Consider the following 15,177-nt stretch of genomic DNA (forward strand, 5'->3'; position numbering starts at 1 on the left):
ATTCTCTATATATTAATTTATTGTTCTAAAACATAATTCTTAAACAATGATGTAAAAATATTGGTGCAGTCATACTAAATTAAAATCAACTTAATAAACCAAGTAAAATGTCGTTGCCACGAAAAAAATAAATCCACGACCAATCATCGGCAGATTTAGTATAGGTCTAGGGAGCTCAAGCCCCCTCTCCACTGTATTGCCTTTATTTAATATATATAAGAAAAAACTATTTAATTTTTATATTTATAGTTAGTTTAGTAGTTACTCCAACCTAGGTTTAAATCTTATCTATATAGTTTATATATTTTCTAGATAAATTGTCTTAATATTGTTATACGGATAATATCATCCAAGATAGAAAATATAGAACTCGATATACCAAATATAATCTAAGCGCAACAAAATTCATGTTGTAATTTTACTCACTCTTGTCCGAATTTCATGAGTAATTGTCTCCTAGATAGAACAGGTTAACTTTCTCATGGAAGCAACACCTTGTCCACAAAATCTAAAAAACTATATTTTGTGGAAATAAACTTGTCCACAAGATCTAAAAAACTATATTTTGTGGAAATAAACTGAAATTGAACAAAGTTTACTAGAGTGAGAAATGTCTGTGATAGAAAATTAATATAGAAAAAAGTTCTCTTAAACAGTTTGAAAAATATGCGGCATTTATAGACTATTTACGGCTATTCAAATAGTCGCGTCTATTTTTTAAATGGGTTATTTTAGAAAAGATATGTTCATTCATGAAACAATGCAACTTTGTACGAACGGTCATATACCATTTATTCCAACAAAGCGATGATGCACCAGTTCTTGGTTTGTCGGTTTTTTTGTCCAGACCTTTAGGGGACATTCCACAGCTTTGCATTACCAGAAAAGTCTTGATGTGTGCATAATTTATCTGTCATCCAAATATCAATTTCGAGTCATATACGGACGAAGGAGCATTCAATCGACAAGTATATGTGCATAAAAGGAACAAGGAACTTGAGGGCATGGAGGACTAAAGTCTAAGAAACAGAAGGCATATTTTACGATATCCAACTTACTTCTTCTGGTAATTCACTTTTTATCGGCTTCAACTTCTCAGCAGATCCAACCTTTGTGACAGCAGATTGAATGTCGGAGAATATCTGACATGTAAATCCTATCTCATCACAAAATTTGGTCCAGTCGATTTCATATCCTTCCTGGGCTGCATCAACAATATACCCAGAAACGGTAGTTTCTTTGATAGGTGCCGATCTACCAGGGAAGTTCTATTTTCAAAATAAATAATGATGTATCAGAATAAAGTCAATTAATGGGAAAAGAGAAATAGCTACCAACGTTTAACATAAAATGAGTGATTCTAAACTCGTTAAAATCATTAATCTTATTTTTAAACTCACTCTAAAACATGAACATGCTAATAGTGATTTTAGCAATTTTAGTATCACTCCCTCCCAGACATGCACTGACATGGTAAGGGTGAGGCTAATATAATTTCTAGAATGGTAAAAAGTGCATTTCATTTCCAATTAAAAGCATTGTTAAAGTCATATGGTGTTTGATTACAATAAACAAATGTGATTTCAAAAATTATAATGTGCTTCTAAAGATAAAACGTAACTCTGAAAAGCCAAAATCACTCGAGAAGTTTGTTTTTTCAGCAAGTAAACTTCTTTCAGGTCAAAAGTATTTAAATTCTGAGCATTCCAGAGTTGTATTCTATATTTGCTCAGTCTAAGCTGATTGAAAGTTTTTTTTCAGACTTATTTATATACATGGGTGAACTTCAACGTGTGAATAAGCTTCTAAATTGCCATGCTGTTATGTTCATCTTCATAAGCCTTTTTCCCTCAATAACTTCAAAAAGTTAAAAGAAAAGTACTTACAGCAATTTTCTGCACCGAGAGACCATGTTCATGCCACATTTTCCAAGCTTCGAACTTTTCTGGAGCCAATGGTCGTCGTTTGTTTGGTTCTCTATATTCGCCATCCAGTGATAGACTGACTTGTTGTGATAGACGCTTGACTGCTTCAAGAATTAGATCTCCGTGCATTTTTAGCAGATGCTGTACCATTATTGAATTGTCTGACGATCATTTCATGACAGAAATAACAATCTCACAACTTTGGCTAGTTAGAATATAATAACTAAAGCCTGAAGGTGCAAGATCATGGAGTCAAACTCTGAGCGCAGAAGTACGGAGTGGATCATACAGAATATTGATAAAAATGCATTGAAATTCAAGAGCAATTTATAGCAAACTAGCACATGTATGAGGAGGTGACATTCGAGTAAGAAATCCACGTCAAACAAGCATACATAAATACAATGTTAACGACTTCGTTTCAGCCCCATAGAAAGTTAGGAATGTGTAATCGTACTCTTGAAGGATATACCTGGTTGACACCATCAATATTTGCTAATCTTGCCTTAGTAGATGGTCTAGTCAATGCAATTCTTTGAACTGTTTGATCACCACAAATGGCATACCTGCATATAAGAAGAAATGCAAGATAATAGACAAGAAAGGTTTTCCATATAAACCACATACATACAAACGAATGCATGATAGTTGGAGTAAAATGCCAAATTTCATAATGAGCAGCTTAAAAGTATTTGCAGAACTGGCAGCTTAAAAGTATTTGCAGAACTTACGGGGCAGTTCGAGCACTTCTAGCAAGCTTCATTCTCTCTTCTAAAAGTAATTGAAAGAGTTTTTCCTCGGCCTGGGTAGAAATAATCAAGTAAATACAAAATGAAATGATCAAAATATTAGACTGAGATAGGTATAAAAAGGAAGGAAATGCAATAGTTTACCCAATGTCTTCCATTTAATTATATAATCAAACATCGTACAAATAGCCAGTGGTAAACTAGAAGTGTAAGCCAAAGAGTGCAATATAAAAACAAATGAAAAGAATACTTACAAGAAGGATTTACTTAGTTAATAAAAAGGCCTCACGACACAATATAATCATTCAAAGACAAGTATACAGCAGGAGATAACACCAGCGGGAAAGATTTATTGGAGCGATCAATATAACAACTTTTTTAGAAGAAAACAAGAATTTTCATTGATGAACTGAAAAGAGTAACGCTCAAAGTATAATGAAACCAAATATAACAAATAATGACAACTATTGCCATATAAGACTTCTAATAACTAAAACCATGAGTATTCAATATAATTTACGTGCAACTTAACTATTATCAGAAAATTAGTATCTCAATCCTTCAACGCGTAGCCAATAGAAAAAGGGTAAAATAATATGCATAAACAAGGCATGAACAATTAGTATTTAACATGCAAACCTCTGAAAGTCCACTCTTCAAAGTGGCCAAATTATCCATTTTCCCAGATTCACTTAGTGCACTGGCATCTTCATTTTCACCAGTCATTTCACTCGTCATCGGCAAAACTAGAGGTGGTTGGCAGTCCTGTCTGGCAGAATTGAGAAATTTTTCCCCTTTTGCACTGATACTATTGTTAAGAAGGAAGGGTTATTCTAATTGTCAGTTTCAGTTTCAGATAATTCGAAGAAAATAAGATTGATTGGGTGGACAGGAGAAAATAGCATTTGCTTTCCTATTGATAAAATTTGAAAACGGATAGATAACTGCAAAACTCTAAAGTTCTAGAAGTAAAAGATTGGGTGAAAGTAGATGACCCTATGGTTCTGTAGAAATCGCGTATGTTCTCTGTCAAATAGCCTGCACAAGAATACAATTTTGTACACCATACGTTAAACAGTACAATTCATAAAAATGAACTAGTTCTTGTCAATACAAAAGGAAACAAGACAAACATTATCAGCAAGTAAAATAAATTATGCTAATATATGGTCAATGAACACTGGATTTGTAAGTTAAAGCCAGCTATCATAACATCCCAAGTTCTGTTTTGTAAGTTTGACGAAAAAAACAGACAGGGTTGGTTTTATGATGAATATACCTCCTTTTTATCCGATTATTTTAACTCAGAGGAAAACTCGAGTACCCGTTTTAGTCACTGCCTGAGCATGACAAAGGGAAATGCTTGAGTTTTTCAAGTACTTGAGTTAGGAATGTTGCATTTAAGACACTGCCTGAGTTAGGCAAAGAAAAATGCCTATAATGCTTAAGTACTTTTGGCTGAATCCCCATCTAAATAAAGGAAATTCAAGTTCCTTCACCTACCATTTGAAATTAGTTGACTAGCTAGTGCTTTCCACCAATTTGATGAGTATTCTCTTCCAAGTCCATAAAGTGGAAGCTTATCAAACTGATCATAACGCATCATCTTTTTTGCCTGCAAGTGATGAAAGAATGTTAGATTAAGCAAGAAAAAACAAATGTCACATATGTTATAATGTGATCGTTCCTTGGGCAGAATATTGTTACAGAAAATTTCACAATGCAAAACCATGGAGGGGTGCTCTACTGAACTACAGGGCATGACACCCAGGGGATTAAAATGAATTGGAAAAGAAGGGTAATCTGTGATTCAGAAGTCCCAAAGTTTCATATAGCTAAGGACTTACTCTAGATCCACGAAGAATATCTACAGGCATGTTCAGTCCCCATTTACCCCTGCATGATTGGATGCAGGCCAGTAGAAGAAATGCTTCTTTTGACATGTCATGCTCCTTTTTTGAGTCTATGCAATTATCACAATTTCCTGCCCGAGTGATTGATATCAACAACTAAATAAAATTACAGGGAAGTTGCTGAACAAGTTTTCCAAAAGTGCTACTTTCATAAATGTGTGTATAAATTACAAAAGAATCAACCATGCCATCATCATTATCAAGCAACAATTTCGAATCAATCAATCAGGAATTATATCAGCATTTCAACTTCAAGCACCACATTTAAAAAGGAGTACAAAAGAAGATCGTGAAAAATCAAATACTCCACCTTTGGTGTTGGGAGAAAAGCAAATATCTTTAGAAGTCCCAGATAGAGGACAACCCTGACCAAGGAAGAAAATAGTTTATAGAAAAAGCTTAAGAGGAAATTTTAAAACTGATCAGGAGAACCAAAGACTAAAGGAAACTTTGAAGTGTGCCCTACCAACAATATCCCTCTCTTCATTGGAATAATAAATAACCATGGAAGGGTCGTTGATTCCTTTTCACACATGTTTCTGTAAGACCTCCTATTATTAATGTGTATAAGAGGAAGGGCAAGAAAGGAATTACACAAGACAGCATGGAGGAAAGAAAGAACTGAAATGGGGTAGTGGGATAGTGGAACAGCAAGTGGGCCCTACAGGATAGTATTATTTGTCCTATTCGAATAGCAAGGGGAGGGTAGTAAGTTGGGTATGAGAAATATATGGAGAGTGTATTGGTAAGGAAGGAGATTGGCGGCTGAGGGAGCCTACCCTAGCCTAGAGAAAGAGGTTGGTTAGGTCTTTGTTGTTTTTTCCTTGTTGTTTCTATTCTAAATCTTGTAGCTACTGTTTTGGCAATATAAATATATAAATACAGAGTGCTGCCTCTGTTTTTGCCATTGATTTATTATAAATAGTATATGAAAAGGGTGAGAAACCTCACAGTTTCCTACAGAAAAATCTGAGCCACACAAATCTTCAACACATCTCTTTGTGTTTAAAGGGTGGACAGTAAGTATTTTCTCTAGATAACTGTGGACTGAGAGCTGTCCACCATGCGTAGTTGAAAGCATACACCTACAACAACCGCGGACTCTATGTTAACGAGTATTGAACAAAAGGTGGCTCTCTCAATTACTGACAAAGTTAAAAACTGTCTAAATGCTTCAGCCTCTAATAGAGTTATAGTGTATAGAGTCAAAGGAATCGAGTGTACAAGGATTAAGCACCAACCCACAGTTCATCTTCCTAAAATATGAATTCTTGCCCCACCAAAATTTACAATTGGTATGCCTGTAAACATATAAACAATAATAGAGAAAAAATTTCAGTGTCTTCTGTAAATCACTTTAGAGCTTCACCCATGTGAATATGTATCGTAAATGCAACACTAATCATATGCTAAACGGTCTAATCCTCCAAAAGCACTTAGCCAAAGAGAAGAATTAGAAAAGAAAAAACACACACGACAATATACTCTATACAAAATAGAACGACAGGAACAACTATGGTGGTGTGTTCTTGGAGAATTAACACAGAAAAAAGAACACTGGGAATTTTTTATTAATATTCTGCACTAAAATAGAAACAACCTATGCTTTATACTATGGACAGAAGGTGTGACCTAACACCTAAAAAACCGGTAATGCTTAGAAAAAGCTAATTAGAATTATAACATATAGTTAAATAAAAAATGGCCATTAAAATAAACACAGCAAGCAACTAGTAGTTACTAAAAACAACAAATTTCCTCCCCTTAAGAGAAACTCGTCCTCAAGTTTTAGGCTGCAATCTGTGGCTCATCGGGAGGAAAATACTCAGAAATGTCTGCTATGTTGAAGATAGGGTTGATGTGTAGGTGGTCGGATAACTCAATCTTGTAGGCGTTGTCACCGAACCTTTTTATTATCCGAAAAGGTCCTATCTTCTTTGGCTGTAGTTTGTTGTATTTTCCAGCCGGAAGTCTTGCTTTTCCAGCCTGTGCTTGTAGGCTTGTGTCTTGTACTCCTCATTCATCTTCTCAATTTGGTTTGTCACTTCCTATAGCTTAGCTATCCTTTCCGCCATGCTTTTGGCTTCCACACTAAGATAAACATTAGAGGGAATGTTATTGTTAGCAAGATCAACAGTTAATCTAGGTAATTTAGTGTAAAAAATTCAAAAGGGTGACTTCCCTGTTGTTCGATTCTTCATATGATTGTAGGCAAACTCGGCTTGAGCTAAAATAAGGTCCCATTGCTTAGGTTTGTCCCCACCAATACACCTTATGAGGTTAGCTAGAGTTATATAGGTAACTTCGGTTTGCCTATCCATTTGTGGATGACTCGAGGTGCTAAATTAGAGTGTCGTGTTGAATTTTTTCCAAAGAATCTTCCAAAAGTAGCTTAGAAACTTTACATTTCGATCAAAAACTATGGAATTAGGTATTCAATGCAAACGTACAATTTCTTTAAAGAATAGATTAGCTATATAAACGGCACCCGAAGTTTTCCTAGGTAAACAGTGAGATATCTTGCTAAAATGGTCAACTACAGCCAATACGGAATCATACCCCTTTGAGTTTTTGGAAGGCCTAGGATGAAGTCCATGGTCAAATGACTCAAACCTTCCCAAATGCCTTTGAGAATAGGTAATGGTGTATAAAGGCCTGTATTTTGTTGTATCCCTTGGCAGTTTGGAATGTAAAACGGTGCTTGACAGACTTTGTGACATCTTTACGTAGTTGAGGCCAATAATACCTTTCAATAAGTAGTTGATAGGTCTTGTCAATGCCAAAATGCCCTGCAAGGCCATTACTATGGAGCTCTTTAATCAAAGCCTCTCGAAGAGATGTTCTAGGAATTCAAGAAGATTATTCTTGAAAAGAAACTTGTTAGTCAAATGGAAATCATTACAATTGACACGATCATCACATAAAGATCAAATTTTACCAAAATCAGGATCATGTTTATAAAGAGTAGGTAAGGAGTCAAAAGCTACTACTTGACTTTTTAGAATAGTAAGTAGGTTCAATTTCCTACTAAGAGCATCCGCCACCACATTGGTACTACCAACTTTATGTTTTATTACGAAATGGAAACGTTGGATAAAAGAAAGTCATCTAGCATGCATTCTACTAATAGTTTTTTGGTTTTGCAAATATTGAGGGATAAGTGGTCGAAATATAAAATAAAATTTTGACCTAAAAGATAGTGTTCCCAACCCTTTAAAGCTCTTACCAATGTATAAAGTTCTTATTCGTAGGTGCTCCACTCTTGTCTTGCTTCACATAGTTTTTCACTACAATACTCAATTGGGTGAGTATGTCGAGACAAGACTGCTCCTATCCCAAATCCGCAAGCATCAACCGCCACTTCAAAGGGTTGAACGAAATCCAGTACGGCAAGAACGGGTGCGTTAGACACCCTCTCTTTCAGAAACATAAAACTTTGTGTTTGGGGGTTAGACTATGAAAATTTTCTTTTCTTTAAACACTCCGTTAGCGAGGATGCTATAGTGCTAAAATTTCTTATGAATTTTTTGTAGAAAGAAGCAAGCACAAAAAAGATTTGTAAATCTTTTACTGTTTTAGGTTGGGGACAATCTTTCATTGGCTTAATTTTGTTAGGGTCTACGGATATTCCAAATTCATTAATGATAAAACCTAAAAAGTATATTTCTTTAACTAAGAAAGAACACTTCTTGAAATTGATTCTAAGTTGGTTTTCTTGAAGTGTGTTAAGATACTAAATAGTACCTTGAATATATTGATATTTCCTCAACGATTACAATATGAAAAATACTCAAGAAAAATAGAACAATGATCAATATGATCATAAACAGCCACAAGAACACTAAAACTTTGTAAATGAAAACAAGGAAAACAAAAAAGACTCAAGATCCTGAACCTCTGCCTTCCTTCCCACGCAAGGAGGAATACAGCCTACCCTTTTTCTCCAGAAAATGCTCGATGATCCTCCCCACTCTCTTTCCCACTTTTTATTCAGCACTACTAACTAACTGATGGGCCCCCACCAGAATGGTGCCCAATTTCCTTATTCAGCCTACCCTTCTTTTCCAAGATTTTATACGGCCCAAAGTACTTAGGTGATAGCTTCTCATTACGTTTTCTCCTCAATGAAACTTGTGTGTATGGTCTGATTTTCAAGATCACAAAGTCACTTACTTGAAACTCCACATCCCTCCGCTTCAAATCAGCAAACTTTTTCATTCTCTCTTGAGCTATTCGCTAATGCTCCTTCAATGCACTTAGTGCCACATCTATGTCCTTTAGCTATTGATCTAAGGTAGAGTTTGGCGTTTCCATGTCTTCATATTGAATCAGAGGTGGGGTAACCTCCCATAAACAGCTTGAAAAGGAGTGATACCGATCGAACCAGGTACATGGTACTGTACCAGTACTCTACCCAGTGTAGCCAACTGCTCCACTCCTTTGGTTTCTCCTCACAAAAACATCTTAAGTAAGCCTCCATACTCTTGTTTACTACTTCTGTTTGTCCATCTGATTGAAGATGATACGATGAGCTTCGGTGCAATTTGTTTCCTACTAGCTTGAACATTTCATTCCATAAGTGGCTAAGAAAAAATTTGTCAAGGTCTGAAACTATAGATCTTGGATAGCCGTGCAGCCTGACTACCTCCTTCACAAAGACCTTAGCCACTGACTTGGCCGTATAGGGATGCTTCAATTTTAAGAAGTATGCATACTTACTCATTCTGTCTACCACCACCAAAATCGTCTTCCCATCTTGATGATTTAGGTAAGCCTTCAATGAAATCCATCGAAATATCAATCCATATTGCATTGGGAATTTCCAATGGCATCAGTAATCCAATTGGATGAATGGTTTTGCCACCTTCAGACAACGCCGGAAAACATAATTTCGTAGCCTTTTTTGTCGTCCACACCACTGCAAGAGCTCCACGTGCCAGACCATCTTGCTCAAACAATGCCGACCAACCCTTCTGTGCAACCCTTTTCTTCATCCATGGCCTATACTGCTCCCTACGCGCCGCTCCATTTTCTGCCCCCTAATTTTTGACCGGCCACCACTACTTCTGCAGTCAAATCTATATGCCCTGTCACTTACTAACTCAGCTGCAAACCCTAGTTAGCATCCCAAGGTTAGGAATCCTCAAATTCACACAACATTTGAGGTTGGTGAATCTTCAGCACATTCCAACCCAAACATGTCTTCTGCTTCTTCTTTGGGTATAGCTCACCAGCAACTAGAAAGGCTTTGACAACAAATTGCAACACTTGAGGCTACCTTAGGGACGACATCCCTCACTCCTAGCCTTCATACACCTCTACCAATGTATTCAAAGAAAGCAGTAACCTTAGTTCCCACTTTATCCTCTTCCTATGCAACTCATAAAGTGGCACGGTCTACAGGATACTTTTCAAGGGAAAAATTAAACGGCAATAACTATTTTTCATGGTCTTTGTTAGCAAAAATGGTTCTTGAAGGACGACATAAATTTGGTTTTCTGATAGGAAAATACCTCGTCCTCCACAGAGCAATACTAGAAGGGAGAGAACTCTCTTCTTCGATTCATATTGATCAACAGTATGGAACCCCAGATTGGCAAACCATTACTGTATGCTGCAACAACCAAGACACTATACTCCAAGCTTCAGAATGCTTCTCAGCTTTTACTCTACGGAAATAGGTCGAGATTTGACATTTTAGTTTAACAAACTCTCTCTTATCTGGCAGGAAATGGATCTGTGTAGGGGAATTATCTGGAATTGTCCTAGTGATGGTATACAAAATTGAAGAAATTGACAAAATCTATGGCTTTCTTGCCGGTCTCCACTCGAAGTTTGATATTGTATGAGGGCATGTATTGAGCCAAAGACCTATTCCCTATCTGATGGAAGTTTGTTTTAAAGTCCATCTTAAGGAGGATCATACAAGTGCCATGAGTATTCTGCCAACCCCATTGTTAATTTTGCAGTCTTCAGTGTGAAAACCATAGACAAAAGAATAGTGGAAAGTCGATCCCTGTTTGTGAACACTTCAAGAAACAGTTGCATACCAAGGAGCAGTGCTGAAATTGCATGGTTGTCCCCTAGGAGGAAAGAAACGATCTTCCACTGACAAACAAGACGAGCCTATGTGAGTGAGACTGCTAGTCCAACCACAATTGGAGCTATTATCTAGTCAGATATACCTCAGTCCTTTAGTCTCATTAGTATTGATGGTAAGAATCCCTGAATCCTGGACTCTGCTGCCACAGATCATTTAACTAATTCCTCTGAACACTTTGTGTACTACATTCCGTGTGCTGGGAATGAGAAGATAAGAATTGCTGATGGCTCCTTGGCTCCCATTGCTAGGAAAGGGCAGGTTCCTCTTTTTAACGGGTTCTCATCACACAATGTTTAGCATGTGCCACAAATTTCATATAATCTTCTATCGATTAGCAAGATTACTGTTAGAATTAGTACTTTTGGAAAGAATAAAATATACTTTTGGAAAAAATAAAATATAAGATTTTATTTCCTAAATATTTCCTAAATCTTTTCCTTTCTTATTCCTATTGTACCCTATTTATACTCCCTTTGTACCTATTGTTTTTGTTCATAAGAAAAATAATAAAAACTAAAGTATCGTGGTTTTTCTCCCGGTTCTCGGGTTTCCACGTAAGTCTCGGGTTGTTGTTAATTGCTTTCAATATGGTATCAGAGCAAAGCAATAACGAAACCCTAGAAAATAACCTAGGAGAAACCCAGATCGAAACTGAACCCGTCACCGCCGCCGCCGCTGCCGCCGCCGCCGGAATCGCCGCCGCCGTGGACGCCGCCGTCGCCGCCGCCATGGAGAAACTGCTCCAGAACCTACAGAAACCGCCGATCTACCCAACGGGAGTGGTTCCGCAGTCGTACGCGCCGCCGTCTGACCAGAAGTTGATTCACGCGCCGCTCGTGTCCGGCGCGTGGGCCCACGCGCCGCCGCCGTTTCACGTCACCGCCCATCCCGTTCCCTTCTACGCGCCGTCGGATGTCCAGCCGTCAAACCCTTCCGGCCATCCGCATCCTCATGCGCCATCTACGAGCTCCGGACAGCATCCCTCAACCGTAAATCTGTCAAATCAGTACAGTAAGCAGCAGCTGTACGTTGACCCTTTACAGCAACCGCTGTTTTCTGGTAACGGAATTGATCAACCCCAAAACAGATCGGACATTGAAGCGGGCGAATCTTCAACGCATTCCAAACCAACCGAGTTGCCGATGTATTCCAAGAACCCGGTAACTTCGTTCCCTAATTCACAGTCAAATTATATAACTGGCTCTTTGGGTTCGTCTACGGGGAATTTTTCAGGCGAAAAATTAAATGGTCAAAATTATTTTTCTTGGTCACAATCAATAAAGATGTTCCTCGAAGGTCGATACCAGTTCGGATTCTTAACTGGAGAGACTGTACGTCCTCCACCAGGAGACGCCTTGGAACGACTCTGGAAAGGAGAGGACTCACTTATTCGGTCCATGCTGATTAATAGTATGGAACCACAGATCGGCAAGCCTTTACTATATGCAGCCACAGCAAAAGATTTGTGGGATACAACTCAGACCCTTTACTCGAAACGACAGAATGCCTCTCGGTTATATACACTGCGAAAACAGGTCCATAATTGCAAACAAGGGACCCTGGACGTAACTACCTATTTTAACAAGCTCTCTCTCCTCTGGCAAGAGATGGATTTGTGCAGAGAGACAGTTTGGGACACACCAAATGACAGTACACAATATGCTAAACTTGAAGAGGCTGACCGTGTTTATGACTTCCTTGCAGGACTTAATCCCAAATTTGATAATGTTTGTGGTCGTATACTCGGACAAAGACCTCTTCCCTCCCTAATGGAAGTTTGTTTTGAAGTCCGCCTGGAAGAGGATCGCACTAATGCCATGGGTGTATTGACTACCCCTACCATCGACTCTGCAGCCTTTAGCGCTCGGTCCTCAAATCATGACAGTGACAAGAATAATGGGAAGTCAATTCCTGTGTGTGAGCACTGCAAGAAACAATGGCACACCAAGGATCAGTGTTGGAAACTCCACGGTCGTCCCCCAGGAGGTAAGAAACGGTCCTCCAACGAGAAACAGAACTCAGGACGTGCCTACATTAGTGAGACTACACCTGCTGATCCTACTGTGAGCCAGACCAAGACTCCGACTCTGGGTGCCATTGCTCAGTCAGGTATGCCTCAGTCCCTTGGGCTTATTAGCGTTGATGGGAAGAATCCCTGGATCTTAGACTCGGGGGCTACAGATCACTTGACAGGTTCTTCAGAACACTTTATCTCATATGCCCCGTGTGCCGGTAATGAAAAAATCCGAATAGCCGATGGCTCTCTAGCTCCGATCGCTGGCAAAGGACAAATAGTTCCCTTTGACGGTTTTGCTCTCCAGAATGTTTTGCATGTCCCTAAACTGTCTTACAATTTGTTATCTATAAGCAAGATCACTCGTGAGTTGCATTGTAAAGCTATCTTCTTACCTGAATCGGTTTATTTTCAGGACATGAGCTCGGGGAGGACGATTGGCACTGCCCGGCATAGCAGGGGACTTTACATCCTTGATGATGATACCTCATGTAGTAGTTTGTCTAGGGTTAGTTTACTGTCATCCTACTTTAGCACTTCTGAACAAGACTGTATGTTGTGGCATTTTCGACTGGGCCACCCAAACTTTACATATATGCAACATTTATTTCCCCACCTTTTTTCTAAAGTTGATGTCTCTTCTCTATCTTGTGATGTGTGTATCCGGGCAAAACAACATCGAGTCTCTTTTCCCTCACAACCATATAAACCTACACAACCGTTTAACCTCATCCATAGTGACGTTTGGGGTCCTTCCAAGGTCACCACCTCCTCGGGAAAGCGGTGGTTTGTAACTTTCATTGATGACCATACCCGTCTCACCTGGGTCTACCTTATCTCAGATAAATCCGAGGTTCCATCCATTTTCCAAAACTTCTATCATACTATCAAAACACAATTTCATACAAAAATTGCAATTCTTCGAAGTGATAATGGTCGGGAATTCCAAAACCATAACCTTAGTGAATTTCTAGCCTCCAAGGGGATTGTTCACCAAACCTCATGTGCCTACACTCCTCAACAAAATGGAGTGGCCGAACGAAAAAACCGACACCTTGTGGAAGTAGCCCGTTCACTTATGCTTTCCACTTCCCTTCCATCATACCTGTGGGGAGATGCTATTCTTACAGCTGCTCACTTAATCAATAGAATGCCTTCTCGTATCCTCCACCTTCAGACTCCCTTAGATTGTCTTAAGGAGTCTTACCCCTCTACTCGTCTTGTTTCTGAGGTTCCTCTTCGTGTGTTTGGGTGCACCGCCTATGTCCATAATTTCGGCCCTAATCAGACCAAATTTACCCCTCGGGCTCAGGCCTGTGTGTTTGTTGGGTATCCCCTTCACCAACACGGTTATAAATGTTTTCACCCGCCGTCTAGGAAATATTTTGTCACTATGGACGTTACTTTCTGTGAAAACCGACCCTACTTTCCTGTTAGCCATCTTCAGGGGGAGAATGTGAGTGAAGAGTCTAACAACACCTTTGAATTTGTTGAACCTATTCTTATTACCGTGTCTGACATTGATCCTCATCCCATAATCTTACCCACAAACCAAGTTCCCTGGAAAACATATTACAGGAGGAATCTCAGAAAGGAAGTTGGGTCCCCTACTAGTCAACCGCCGGCTCCAGTCCAAAATTTCGAACCTCCTCGAGACCAAGGTATGGAAAACCCTACAAAACCTTGTACTAATAATACAATGAGTGAGAATGACAAGTCTGATATTGCTGTTCTTGAAAATATGGAAGAAAAGAACTGTGATGATGAGACTGAGGTTAGAATAGAAACCAGTAACGATGAAGCTGAACAGGGTCATACAAGAAAACTTGATGAGTATGATCCCTCTCTTGACATTCCAATTGCATTGAGAAAAGGTACCAGATCATGCACTAAACATCCCATTTGCAACTATGTTTCCTATGATAATCTCTCTCCACAGTTTAGAGCGTTTACAGCAAACCTTGACTCTACCATAATACCGAAAAATATCTACACTGCTCTAGAGTGTCCTGAATGGAAGAATGCTGTTATGGAAGAGATGAAGGCTCTCGAAAAGAATAGAACTTGGGAGATCTGTGCTCTACCCAAGGGACATAAAACTGTAGGATGCAAATGGGTATTCTCTCTCAAATACAAAGCAGATGGTACGCTTGATAGACACAAGGCAAGGTTAGTTGCAAAGGGGTTCACTCAAACCTATGGTATTGACTATTCGGAAACTTTTTCTCCAGTTGCTAAATTGAATACTGTTAGAGTCCTGCTATCTGTTGCTGTGAACAAAGATTGGCCTCTATACCAGCTGGATGTTAAGAATGCTTTTTTGAATGGAGACCTTGTGGAGGAAGTCTACATGAGCCCCCCACCAGGATTTGAAGCCCAATTTGGTCAGGAGGTGTGTAAACTCCAAAAATCTCTATATGGTCTGAAACAGTCTCCGAGAGCATGGTTTGACAGATTCACTACCTTTGTCAAG

The 15,177-nt window shown here is 38.8% G+C and overlaps 1 protein-coding gene across 3 annotated transcripts in view; it reads right to left on the reverse strand.

Moving 5' to 3' along the window:
* Positions 1–385: 385 nt before the first annotated feature.
* LOC103485999 (uncharacterized) overlaps positions 386–15,177 on the reverse strand; it is a 37,308-nt gene continuing 22,516 nt past the window's right edge. For 2 of the 3 annotated variants that reach the window (XM_008443782.3, XM_051089250.1), the window contains 9 exons: positions 4,522–4,658; positions 4,178–4,289; positions 3,670–3,712; positions 3,314–3,482; positions 2,657–2,727; positions 2,398–2,491; positions 1,887–2,066; positions 1,059–1,268; positions 386–910 (listed from right to left, as the gene is read on the reverse strand). In XM_008443782.3, the coding sequence (XP_008442004.1) occupies positions 683–910; positions 1,059–1,268; positions 1,887–2,066; positions 2,398–2,491; positions 2,657–2,727; positions 3,314–3,482; positions 3,670–3,712; positions 4,178–4,289; positions 4,522–4,658 (1,244 nt within the window). In that variant the 3' untranslated portion in view covers positions 386–682. Of the gene's footprint in view, positions 911–1,058; positions 1,269–1,886; positions 2,087–2,397; positions 2,492–2,656; positions 2,728–3,313; positions 3,483–3,669; positions 3,713–4,177; positions 4,290–4,521; positions 4,659–15,177 lie in introns of those variants that run through there. The other variant, XM_051089251.1, reaches the window with a different exon arrangement.

Source organism: Cucumis melo, chromosome 8 (assembly GCF_025177605.1).
Source record: "Cucumis melo cultivar AY chromosome 8, USDA_Cmelo_AY_1.0, whole genome shotgun sequence".
NCBI lineage: Eukaryota > Viridiplantae > Streptophyta > Magnoliopsida > Cucurbitales > Cucurbitaceae > Cucumis > Cucumis melo.